Source organism: Grammomys surdaster, unplaced genomic scaffold (genome assembly GCF_004785775.1).
Source record: "Grammomys surdaster isolate TR1022 unplaced genomic scaffold, NIH_TR_1.0 132, whole genome shotgun sequence".
NCBI lineage: Eukaryota > Metazoa > Chordata > Mammalia > Rodentia > Muridae > Grammomys > Grammomys surdaster.
This window is the reverse complement of record NW_021604590.1, coordinates 6,005,959-6,018,888: the sequence shown is the minus strand read 5'-3', so window position 1 is coordinate 6,018,888 and position 12,930 is coordinate 6,005,959. Positions and strand designations below refer to the sequence as shown.

Sequence of the window (12,930 nt, the reverse complement as noted above, 5' to 3'; positions counted from 1 at the left end):
GAAAGAAAGAAAGAAAGAAAGAAAGAAAGAAAGAAAGAAAGAAAGAATTAAAGCCTTTCTAGAAAATGAAGGCACAACATACCCAAACTTATGGGACTCAATGAAGGCAGTGCTAAGAGGAAAATTCATAGCACTAAGTGCCATCATAAAAAAATGGAGAGATCTCATACTAGCAACTTAACAGCACACCTGAAAGCTCTAGAACAAAAAGAAGCAAACACACCCAATAGGTATAGACAGCAGGAAATAATCAAACACAGGGATGGAATTAGTCAATTAAAAACAAAGGGAACAATACAAAGAATCAACAAAACCAAGAGATGGTTCTTTGAGAAAATCAACAAGATAGATTAAACCCTTAGCTAATCTAATTAAAAGGCACAGAGACAGTATCCAAATTAACAAAATCAGAAATGAAGAGGAAGATATAACAACAGAAACTGAGGAAATTCAAAAAATTATTAGGTCTTACTTCAAAAGCCAGTACTCCACAAAAATGAAAAATCTAGACAAAATGGATGATCTTCTAGATAAATATCACATACCAAAGTTAGATCTAGGTCAGGTAAATGATCTGAACAGTCCCATAACCCCTAAGGAAATAGAAGCAATCATTAAAAGTCCCTCAACCAAAAAATGTTCAGGGCCAGATGGTTTTAGTGCAGAATTCTACCAGACATTCAAAGAAGAGCTAATACTAATACTTCTTAAATTATTCCACAAAAGAGAAACAGAAGGAACATTGTAAAACTTATTCTATGAGGTCACTGTCACCCTGATAGCTAAACACACAAAAACTCAACAAAGAAAGAACTTATGAACGCCGATGCAAAATTACTCAACAAAATTCTCACAAACTAAATCCAAGAACACATCAAAGTCATCATTCACCAAGACCAAATAGGCTTCATCCCAGGGATGCAGGGATGGTTCAATATAAAAAAATCGATCAATGCAATTCACTATATAAGCAAACTGAAAGAAAAAAATCACATGATTATCTCATTAGATACTGGAAAAGCCTTTGGTAAAAGCCAACATCCCTTCATATTAAAAGGCTTGGATAGATCAGAGATTCAAGGCACATACCTAAATACAATAAAAGCAATATGCAGCAAGCCAATACCAGTATTAAATTAAATGGAAAGAAACTTGAAGCCCTCCCTCTAAAATCAGGGACAAGACAAGCATGCCCACTCTCTACCTATCTATTCAATATAGTACTTGAAGTCCTAGCCAGAGCAATAAGACAACAAATGGAGATCAAGGGGATACAAATTGGAAAGGAAGAAGTCAAAGTATTGCTATTCACAGATGATATGATAGAATACCTAAGTGACCCCAAAAATTCTACCAGAAAACTACTACTGCAAAGTGGCTGGACACAAAATTAACTAAAAAATCAGTAGCCTTCCTTATAAAGGAAACTATAAATAGGCTGAGAAAGAAATCAGGGAAACAACACATTTCACAACAGCAACAAATGATACAAAATACTTTGGTGTAATTCTAACCAAGCAAATGAAAGACCTCTATGACAATAACTTCGAGTCCCTGAAGAAACAAATTAAAGAAGAATCAAAAGATGGAAAGATCTCTCATGTTTATGGATCGGTAGGGTTAACAGCAAAAATGGCCAAATGCAATCTACAAATTCAACAAAATCCCTACCAAAATTCCCACACAATTCTTTACAGATCTTGCAAGAACAATTCTTAACTTCATATGGAGAAACAAACAAACAAAAAACCTAGGATAGCTAAAATGATCTTGTACAATAAAAAAATAAATAAAAACCTTCTGGAGGTATCACCATCCCCGATCTCAAGGTGTACTACAGAGCAATAAAAACTACATGGTATTGGTATAGAAACAGACAGGTTGATCAATGAAATTGATTCAAAGACCCAGAAATAAACCCACACACCTAAGGACACTTGATTTTTGACAAAGAACCATACCATGGAAAAGAAAACATCTTCAACAAATGGTGCTGGTCTAACTGGATGTCTCCATGTAGAAGAATACAAATAGATCCATATTTATCACCTAGCACAACACTCAAATCCAAGTGGACCCAGGACCTCAACATAAAACTGGATATACTAAATCTAATAGAAGAGAAAGTGGGAAATAACCTTGAACATACTGGTACTGGAAACAATTTCCACCAATGGCTTATTCTCTAAGATCAACAATTGGCCAATGGGACTTCATGAAACTACAAAGCTTCTGTAAGGAAAAGGACGCTGTCAATAGGACAAAACAGAAGCCTACAGACTGTGAAAAGATCTCATTAACCTTATATCCAACAGAGGGCTAATATCCAGAATATATAAAGAACTCAAGAAGTTAGATTCCAGCAAACCAAATAACCCAGTGAAAAATGGGGCACAGAACAAAACAGAATTCTCGACAGAGGGATCTCGAATGGCTGTGAAACACTTAAAGAAATGTTCAACATCCTTAGTCATAAGGGAAATGCAAAGTAAAATGACCCTGAGATTCCACCTCACACCAATCAGAATGGCTAAGATCAAAAACCCAAGCACCAGCACATTCTGGTCAGGATGTAGAGAAAGAGAAACACTCCTCCATTCCCTGTGGGATTACAAAGTTATACAACCACTCTGGAAATCATTCTGGCGGTTTCTCAGAAAATTAGAAATAGTTGGACCTGAAGATCTAGCTATACTGCTCCTGAACATGTAACCAAAAGATGCTCCTCCATACCACAAAAACATACATGGTATGTACTTACTGATAAGTGGATGTTAGCCTCAAAGTACAGAATACCCACAAAATACCCTGCGGATCCTAAGAAGTTAAAAAAGAAGGAAGGCCCAAACAAGATGCTTGGATCTCACTTAGAAGGGGGAATGAAACAGTCATAGGAAAAAGATGGAGGGAGGGAACTGGTTGGGAGCAGAGGGAGAAAGGGGAATGAGGGATGTGGGCAGGATCAGGTGTGGAAAGAGACATTAGAGAGGGCCAGGAGGATGAATAAAAATCTGCAGTTGCCAGGGCTGGGGGTTGGGGAGAATCTCTAGGAAGTCCCAGAGACCTGGCATGGGAGGCTCCCAGGTCAATGCAGGTGAACTTAGCCAAGATGCCTAGCAGTGAGGACATGGAACTGAAGAAGTCACCTAACTGCAATCAGGCAGGATCCCCAGTGTAGGGATAAGGGCACCAACCCACTCACAAAATATTCAACCCAAAATTGGCCATGTCTAAAAGAAATGCTGAGACAAAGATGGAACAGAGACTGAAGGAATGGCTAACCAATAACTGGCCCAACTTGAGACCCATTGCATCGGCAAGCACCAATCCCTGACACTATTAATGATACTGTTATGCTGGCAGACAGGAACCTAGCCTAACCCATAACTGTCCTCTGAGAGGCTCTACCCAGCAGCTGACTGAAACAGATGCAGATACCCACAGCCAAACATAGGAATAATGATGGGGACTCTTATGGAAGAGTTAGGGGAAGGACTGAGGGCACCAAAGGGGATAGGAACTCCACAGGAAGACTCACAGAGCCAACTAACTTGGACTCCTGGGTGCTCTCAGAGACTGAGCCACCAATCAAAGAGCATACACAGGCTATACTGAGACCTCAGGCACATATGTAGCAGAAATACAGTTCATTCTCCATATGGGTCCCTCAACAACTGGAGAGGAAGCTGTCCCTAAAGATGTAGCCTGACTGTGATATCCATTCCCCCGACAGAGCTGCTTTATCTGGCCTCAGTGGGGAGAGATGTGCCCAGTCCTGTAGAGATCTGATGGGAGGGGGTGGGGAGATAAAGAGGAGGCCCACTCTCTCAGAGGAGAAGGGGAGGGGGAATGGGAGAGGAAATCTTGGGCAGGGGCACTTAGAGGGGAAGCAGCCAGTGTTTGGGATGTAAGCAAATAAATTAATTAATTTAAAAAAAGATGTGAAAATACTCTCAACAACCTGGTAAGATGTAATGACATATTTTATAAGTATTTCACCAGCTTAAACTGAGGACTTGGGAGCAGAAGGGTACTTGCTGTAACTATGGCCAGGATTCCTTGGCTTTTCAGGTAGACTCTGAGAGCAACTGATCTAACAACTTGATCCTTGAATATGTATGAGACCTGACCAATAGTTTTACATAGTGAGCAGCAGTAGCACACAAGCCCTAAGGTTGGTTTAATCTCTGCTAGCATCTCTAATTTCTCTTTGTCCTGCTGGGACCTTAAGGCTGGCCTTGGATTGCTGCTTGAGGTTGGCAGGCCACCATATGCATATTTTATGATCTCTTGGTTTCTCTGGCACTAGCCACCCATGCTCTGTGTATGAGTGTACATACTCAGGGAAGCTTGCAGTCCAAATACCCTGCTGCTCTGCAGGTTTGTGATAAGATCTGCTGTAATAAAATATTAATTACAGCTAAAAGGTTGGGTGAAACCTATGAACTCAATTATAGACACATATTGCGAACAAAGGGCAGAGTGAAAAACATCCTTTAGTTATGAAAGTCTCAGATAAAGATAATAATAGTGAAGAAAAAAAAGCAACCATCACATTAGACTCAGGCTGTGCAGCTCCGTAAAAGGCCACCTGTCATTAATCTGCACAGCGGGCACCATAGTCTGAGTACGTGAGCCCTAGATGGAACATCTTTTGCAGTGACTTCTGGTGCTTTCAACCACGAAGACATCTTCCTTTGCATCTCCTACTTTAGCTAAGCTTATCTTAATTCAATCATTACAGGTTCATAACAAGACATGATTATAAAAATTATAATTCAAGGTCAGTTGCCATGGTGAACACACATTTTCCAAACCAACCCCATGTACAGGGACAAAGACAATACCGTGGACGATAAACCAAGTGAAGTTGAGAGTATCCTTAATCTAAAAGATTTTTTTTGAAAAAAAAATAAAAGGTGTGAATTTTGAAGCATCTTTGATTTCCTGGGAGCTCAACCGGTAGTCTAAATACACAGCTCAAACTTGAAATTCAAAGCCTTCCTGGTCCCAAACTTTTAAAGAAGGGATAGTCATCTAACACCCTCGTTGCAATATGTTTATATCATACAAAATTTAGTTTCTTTTTGAAAGCTTTACTGTTTCAGGCCAGATGAGCTGAACTCTAGATGGGACCACCAAGGGAAGAGATACACCCAGGAGGGTGTTCCTGAAAATATACCAAGTACACAAAACACAGAAAACTGATTCCAGTCCTGCTACTATATCATTCAATGCCTATGGAGAACCTTTCAAACATGTGCATCTCATTACTCCTAGCACAAAACTGGACAAACTATGATGACGATACATGAGATGGAAACTCACATTTCTGCCATCTTTTTTTCCTCCACAATATGTATGCACCATGCATTTGGTTTTAGGACAGGCACTGGGCAAGACTACAAAGATAAGGAAGGTATAGCCTGTCTGTCTACCCCTGTCTGCCCCTTGAGGAGGCCAGTATGAAGGGGCTGCAACAGGTCAAATCTGGGAAGAACTATCACACAAGAATCTGAAAAGCTTTTGGCCAAGGTACAAAGTCATAGGATCCACAGAGGTATCAATGTCTACATTAAATTATCCTGTAGCTTCTAATAAGTTTTGTGAGAGGACCTAGTGTCTAATCATTGAACCTATTGATAATACTCGTTTTTCTCATTGTCTATGTCTCCAAAATTCTGATAAAAATAAAGTTAACAAAACAAAAATGGATACAGCAGCATATAGCCATAATCTTAGCCACTCAAGAGACTGAGTCGGAAGGATCTCTTAACACAGGATTTACAGGACAGCTTGGGAAACACAGTGAGACCCTGCCTCAACAAACTAACAACAACCAAGCCAGCCAGCTAGCCAGCAAAACCAGCAGGAAACACAGAATCCAAAGCCTTTGAAGGGCAAACATATTCCCCCTCACACCAGTCACTCCAGAGAAGCTTTGTCAGCTCAGCATATGAAAGTGACAGCTGGGCCCTACTCTGGGTCGCTCTAAGAGACCTACACTCACCTGGGGTAGCCCTCAAAATGACCACCTTTTCTCTACTCAGTTCCCATGGTGCCAGTGTAGGCAGAACTATGCTGTAGCCACAAAACCCAGATGAGAGCCACTCAAACTCCCTGAGGTGAAGAACAGGCAGAGATGTCTTTGGAAGAGGTAGGGGAAAGAGTCTGCCATCATACCCAGGCTTTGGGCTGGCTTTGCTCTTCTCTCTGAAGCCTTGCAGGCGAACTGGGAACTATTCCTGTCTGCATAATTCCACCTAAGGTCTATAAGTACTCATAGCATACTGTTCCTAGCCATTCAAATGATAAAGGACAGCACAAAACAGTATGTGTCCTGGTGACTTGAGGTAAGAGGGGATCTCTAGCAAAGACACAGGAGCTTGAGTCTAATGCACAGACACCTCCATGTGGAAGATTATGTACAAGAAAAAAATTTTTGAAAAGAGAAATGTTTGTGGCATATTTTTATGAATAAGAGCATGATTAAATAAGAGTTGGAGGCAAAGGTAATTTAAGTTTTATTGTATAAATGCTGTTAACACATCTGTATTATCATTGTTAGTGTTAATTATTATTGTGGTTATTGTTAGTTATTATTATTATTGCTATTACTATTATTATTATCTCTTTCTTGACACTTTGAAAGTTTCTTGTGAAGGATTCTTGAGGAACGAACTATTTCCAAAGTGAATTCCAAAAGGTTATCTGACACTGACATCCAAAAACAATATTAATAAGAATGACCTTTGATCTCTGGTAGCAAAGGCATCTAGAGTGTCACCTTTAATACCAGGAAACTTTCTAACATTCACGGAGGGAGGTGATGGGCAGTGAAGGACTCATCAACTTCTGATCATACACTGAGGAGGTCTGGCTCTAGTGAATGATGGTCAGACAAAATACCCCTGCCATCTCAAAAGTCAGATTTTCAGACTAGAAGGTAGACTCTTTCCATGAATCGACTCTGCTGAGACAGAGCCTTTCCAAGGGGGTTTGAAACAACTCAGTCTGAGTTTAGTTCATAGCAGTAACATGAACACACACATCTTCCAAATCCACAGGAAACCTAACTTCAGCAGACACTATGTATCTCAGAAATGGAATGGGTGCTCAGGAGAGCGTGGCCATAGGTGAGTGTGACTGGAGACCTGGCAGACTCAGCAAGAAAACACAATCAGAGACGCACTCTGCATCAGTCGATTGCAACAACTAAAATATGTTTTCAAATTGCTATTTAACTGTCTCCTCATAGCTAGGATTTAACTCAAGGCAGATGAAAAGACAAAAATGTAGAATGGGAGAAATAAATGTTAACATAATAAGAAGGGGGTATCCCAATGGGATGGGATTCACAAGTTCCCTCCTTTAAGAAGCTGGCATCATGATAGAGTGAGAACATTAGTCCATGAGTTGCAGCAGCCAGCCCCATGGGATTTTCCTGGGCACACCTCATTGAGGAGTTTACTGTCCTGCAGAGGTGAAGAAGTTTCTTTCACTTTATAGCTGAGTTTATTCAACACAGCAGATGGTAGCTATGGCTAGGTAGTGACTGGGGAGCAACAGGAGAGGCAACTACCCGCTTTCAAGAGCTGTTATGCACAAGATGGAGTCAGGAGAATTTGATACTTATGAGATCAAATCCCAGTAACTTGTTTATGCATGAAGAGCCACATGCCATCAGATATTAAGGTGCACTAAAGAAATGAGAACTACAGAAACTGTGTTTGTACTTTTGCTGATGGACACAATCGCCAGATGTTCCATTTTTATGTAAGATTCTATTTCATGATTCTCGGTTTGAATAAAATGAGACAGAAGGGAAGCTGGAGGACTCTGGACAGTTTTGTGAATGGAAACAAATGACATGCTAGTGTTGTCTTGAGGAAACAACAGGCACAGACATGATGTAGCAGTTAGTACGGACACACTAAGGTTTGAAGTATTTTAAAACACACAAGCTCACTCATGCCTCAGAAGAACCCCCTTGATGCTGGCACACTCACAGGCATAAACAAGATGGCACTGATGGAATGAAAGATTCTTTTGCAGTCACAGGGAGAGAGACAAACATAAGGGTTACTCCTTGATTAAGACTGTTTTTTTAAAATACCCTGTTCATATCTCACAACCTCCATGTTTTTATATAGTCACCTGTATGCCAACATCATTTCTAACAAAGGAAGTATCTTCAAGTGAGGCACCTGCCTGTCTTTTGCCTTTCACTGGCATTCTTCATGTCCTTAAATTCTCGTCTCTGAGGTGATCTATGTTCACAGACACTCCTGTGTAGACTCCCTATACCAGATGCCATTGACTGATAACTAGCTGGGAGCATGCAGGCAAGAAGCCAGAGAAACAACCATGTTCTTTGTATAGTACCAGCTTTAAATTGGTTTTATAAAATGTGACACATTTTGTGACAGTAGATGGAATTCCTCACTGCCTCAATTTCACTCTAAATATGAAACACATGTATGTACTTACTCGTACACACACACACACACACACACACATACCATGCATGCACACACAAGTGCACACACATGCACACATACTTGCGCACACAGTACAAAGCATTCTTGTTAGCACAAGAAAACTAACAGTTTACACATAACCTATTCTTTATTGAGTTGCTTCCTTTTTGATAAATTCTGAGGGTTTTCTCTGTTGGATTGTGTCTATCCAGAATGAATGATGGAGAGAAAGCAGAAATGAGACAACTCTAACTGAGCAAAAGAAAATTAAGCCTTTCCCTGTCTTGTTGAGGAAAAAGCTGAATCCATATATAGACATTTAAATTCTATCCTGGTGCTAGTTTACTGGCTGGAATAATGGGATTTTTGTTCTTCTTGGCCATCTCTGGATTTAAATAATTTTATGTGACAGAGTTGATGTGTGTTGGTCAATAGAAAGACAACAATCATTTACGTGGAGAGCTGTGTGCAATTTTGGGAAACTGTCTTAAACAAGCTGGGGTTGATAGTAGAATCAATACACCACCAGCTCACCCAGTGAGATACGCAGATGGAGGAGAAATGAATTCCAACATTGATGACTACAGATCAAAGAAAAATCAAATCAATGCAAAGAATGGAAATCACACGACACAACGATAGTATTTTTGACCACACAATACTGTTCAAAACCTAGGAAAGCCAACAGATGTTCCCTCCTTTTCCTCTCTTCATTCTGGCTTTTGTTCTATCACTCGGGAGGCAATTTTTTTTTTTTTTTTTTTGGTGTGTAGCAGTTTGATTTCATGTGTGTTTTGCAAATTTCCAGATGTGCTCAGTATTTTAATCTGCACAATGGCTTTATATTGTAGGTCCATATGATTTCTCAATCAGGGTTCTTATTTCTCTCAACGTCAAAGAAAATTGAGAGCTTAACAAACCCTATTCATTTGGAGAAAACCATAGACATTTTCTCCCAAAGCAATCTTTGCAGATATATGGGCCTTCTATATTTCAATGGATAATCAGTCCACTACGTTGTTCTAGAGAGTGAGACTCTTGATTACATTTGCTGTTATGAGAGAATGAAGAATAAAACCTGGACAGGTGAGACCGTGATCATTTCCTCTCTCGAATGTGTGCTGAGACAATCTGTCCATTTGGGGACAGACAGCATCCTTCCGGGCGACTTGGATTGCCCTTGATCCTGCTTCTAATGCCGAGGAAGACATGTGACACCTTCATTAATCTCAAGGCACTCCTGCTATGGGAGAAACTGGAAAGGATGCAGAACACAGAGTAACTCTGGGAAATTCAAGGGGGTGGTTTCTCAATAACGGCATGAGGTTTAATCAAAGAAGAATGCTTTTGAGTTTGATGATTCTGTGACCGCTGTGGAAAGGGGTGTGGTGGTGAAAACCCAAAATTTGTTATATGGAAGGGAAATGGGTTCTGTAATGTTGACATAAGGTCTGTGGTATAATATAAGCTGTGTGTTAGACTCTGACATTCAATTGTGTGTGTGTGTGTGCGCATGTGTGTGCATGTGTGTGTGTCTGTGTGTGTATGTGTGCATGTGCCTGTGGGTGTGCATGTTTGTTAACAGACATAAAATAGAAAGCATAAGTTTATCTAGAATTAACTAGTGAAGTTGCAACCTCTCCAAAAGCGGAACAAATGTATAAAAATACACAGTGAAACAAGAGCTTAGTGCAGAATATAATGGAAAACAGAACAGAAAAAGTAGAAGAATCAAAGAGAATTTAGTTCAAACATGTAGATTTGGAAGGATCCATAGGTTGCATGGTGTGGGTAGGAATCTGAGTGAGAGGTTTGCAGGTGGAAAGCAACAATAGAAGGAGACTTTGTAGGACACGAGAGAATAGCAACAGCTGGTACGGAGGGACCTTTAGCTATCTGCTTCCTTCCATTTGTGGGCCATGAACCTTGGTGACCGTTGATACTCTGACTATAATGTTTCACAGAATAAACAATATCGTGCTCATTATTGCTGAGTCTGGAAAAATTGTTAGTTTGTCCAAAAAAATAAGCGATGCTCCCAAGGCTATGGTCAGGGCATACATTTTCATTTAATGGAAATTCAGGGTTTTGAAATGAAAAAATCCTGACCCTTGGCTTTAGGAATGAATACATATGTGTGTGCACTGAGCCTGACCCACAGCTGTGAGAAATGACACGCCGGTGTGCCTATAGAGGGCCTGGAAAGTGACACACATGCATACAGAGAGCCTGGACAGTAAGAACACACACGCATGCAGAGAGCCTGGAAAATGACTGGAAGAATACAGGAGTCTGGATAGAACCTGGAAATGAGTGCGTTGGGCCTGTCAAATTATCACACATCTACAATGTGCAAAAAAACAAAAAACAAAAATAAAAAAACAACCCAGGGAGCCATCAAGCCTCAGATCACCCTCCCCCAGTGGTAACGGCATCAATGCCTGGCAGAGTGTGTCCATATTCATTGTTCTAGATAACTATTCCTATGAATTAGCATAAATGGCTCAAAGAGGAACTATGAGACATAATTCAATAGGACACCAATCGTTCTTAAAGAATTCTCAAGTTTTGTTTTGTTTGTTAAATATATATTTCCACCATTCTACTCTAATACTATTCTCTTGTGATCTTTGGCTGTATGAACCGAGGCGCGTGTGTGTGTGGTGTGTTATCAAGAAGAACAAAACCCAACTATTTGCCAAGTAATAAGGAAGGAGAAATATGGTCATATGTCATCATGATTTAAAAGGCTTATCAGATCAAATTCTCCAAAAGAAGCCTGGAGACAAACTGAACACAGCCTTACTGTGAGTGGAGATGCTGTTCTGAGATATGCTATTCAGAATGCTATCCAGAATAAGGGATGGAGGCAGTGGTACCTGTTCAGATAGGTAAAGGGAAATATACAATCCCATTGAAACAAGAGGAAATTATACCTACAGAGACTAGTGATCCTATGCTAGGTTCACTCCTGGGATTATTTCGAATCCTTCCTAACTCATTCACCATGAAGGTCCTACTTCGTGGTTCCTTTTAAAACAGAAATCATAGTGGAATGAGGAATTGGGCCTAGTTGTTGGTAATAAACAATTTCAACTAAAAACCTTATGTTGATTTTACCAGTATTTCTGTCTCCCTTTAAAAAATAATACTTTAAATATATACTTGAGAAATTAGTCAATTTAAAAATTGAAAAAACATATTTAAAAAAAAAAACCCAGTTGATTTAAATCTCAGAAAGCAATGTCCACCAACCCTGGAAACCTGAACTGCAGTAAGCAGTTATCATCTGAGGGTCAAGTTGCCTGGTTAAGAGCTTTGCCCTATCATCAAAAGGACAACCCTCTTTTGTTGGAGTATGCGTCATATACATTCCCTTCCATGGAGCCCCTTCATCTTCCTCAGTCACTTCCTTTAAAGAGAGCTGATGAAGACACAGCTTGGAAAATCGAGAAAAGACTCTGAAGAAATTAACGAACATGCCTGGAGTGTCCTCTTGCTGCTCCTTCCTGCTGCCCCCTCCTCTGCTCCCTCCCTCTCTGCTCCTCCCTCTGACCTTCCCTCTGCTCCCTCCCACTGCCCCTTACCTGACTGGAGCCCCTCTGCTTTGCGCAGGTTTCAACATCACCGTCACTGTATTGTCAGTCTGATTCAAAGGTGTCTCAAATTCATAGGCTGGCATGGATGGTGCTAGGGAAAAGGGTTAGATAGGAGATTTATTATTTCTTGCTGATTTTCTTAATAACACTTTGCTTATTTTACAAAGGAGAACAAATAGTAGCGATCAATTGACCACACCCAAGGTTTACATACGTATATACCTGATACAAATAACAGGAACAGATGCTCAAGTCAGGGCTCTTATCTAAGGACCACGCTGAGCCTGAGGTAAGGCTGGGAAGGGGGAGAAGGGGCTTATGAGGTGTCAGTGGTGTTCACAGTGATGTTCTGTTTTTCCATTTGTGTTCCGGCTACCTGCTTATAGTATGTTTTTTTGACAACAAACCACCTTAGAATATGTATATTGTTAATGGAAATATACAGTGTGCCTTAAAGGCATATAGAAGTTTGGGAATAATCATCAAAAGCATAAAACTGAATGTCATGGTGGTTCTCCCATTAAAGTTAAGGATTCTGGTTTGTTTTTGTTTGTTTTGTTTTTTAACATGGGCTAAAGATCCATCCAAGGGTTTAAAGAGGATGGTGTGTGCCTGAGAAACTTGTTGGAGTAGATTCTTGGGAAAAGCAGGGAAGTGGGAACCAAATGAGAAACGAAGAAAGAACAAACATCTTGGGTTTGACTTTCTCTTCTGTTTAATGTCATTCAGCACAAGGGGTAGGTACTCTAAATCTGGGGATGTAATTCAGTAGGTAGAATGTTTGCCTATCATTCACTAAGTCCTGAGTTCAATTCCTTGCATAGTATAAACGGGTCATAGTGACACAGGCC

General features: G+C 40.2%; 1 protein-coding gene across 1 annotated transcript in view; it reads right to left on the bottom strand.

Annotated features, from left to right (window-relative positions):
- Positions 1 to 12,930, bottom strand: part of Ptprm (protein tyrosine phosphatase receptor type M) — a 627,614-nt gene that overhangs the window by 243,827 nt on the left and 370,857 nt on the right. Inside the window, exon 10 of the mRNA XM_028762235.1 lies at positions 12,068 to 12,170. Within this exon, the coding sequence (XP_028618068.1) occupies positions 12,068 to 12,170 (103 nt within the window). The remainder of the gene's footprint in view (positions 1 to 12,067; positions 12,171 to 12,930) is intronic.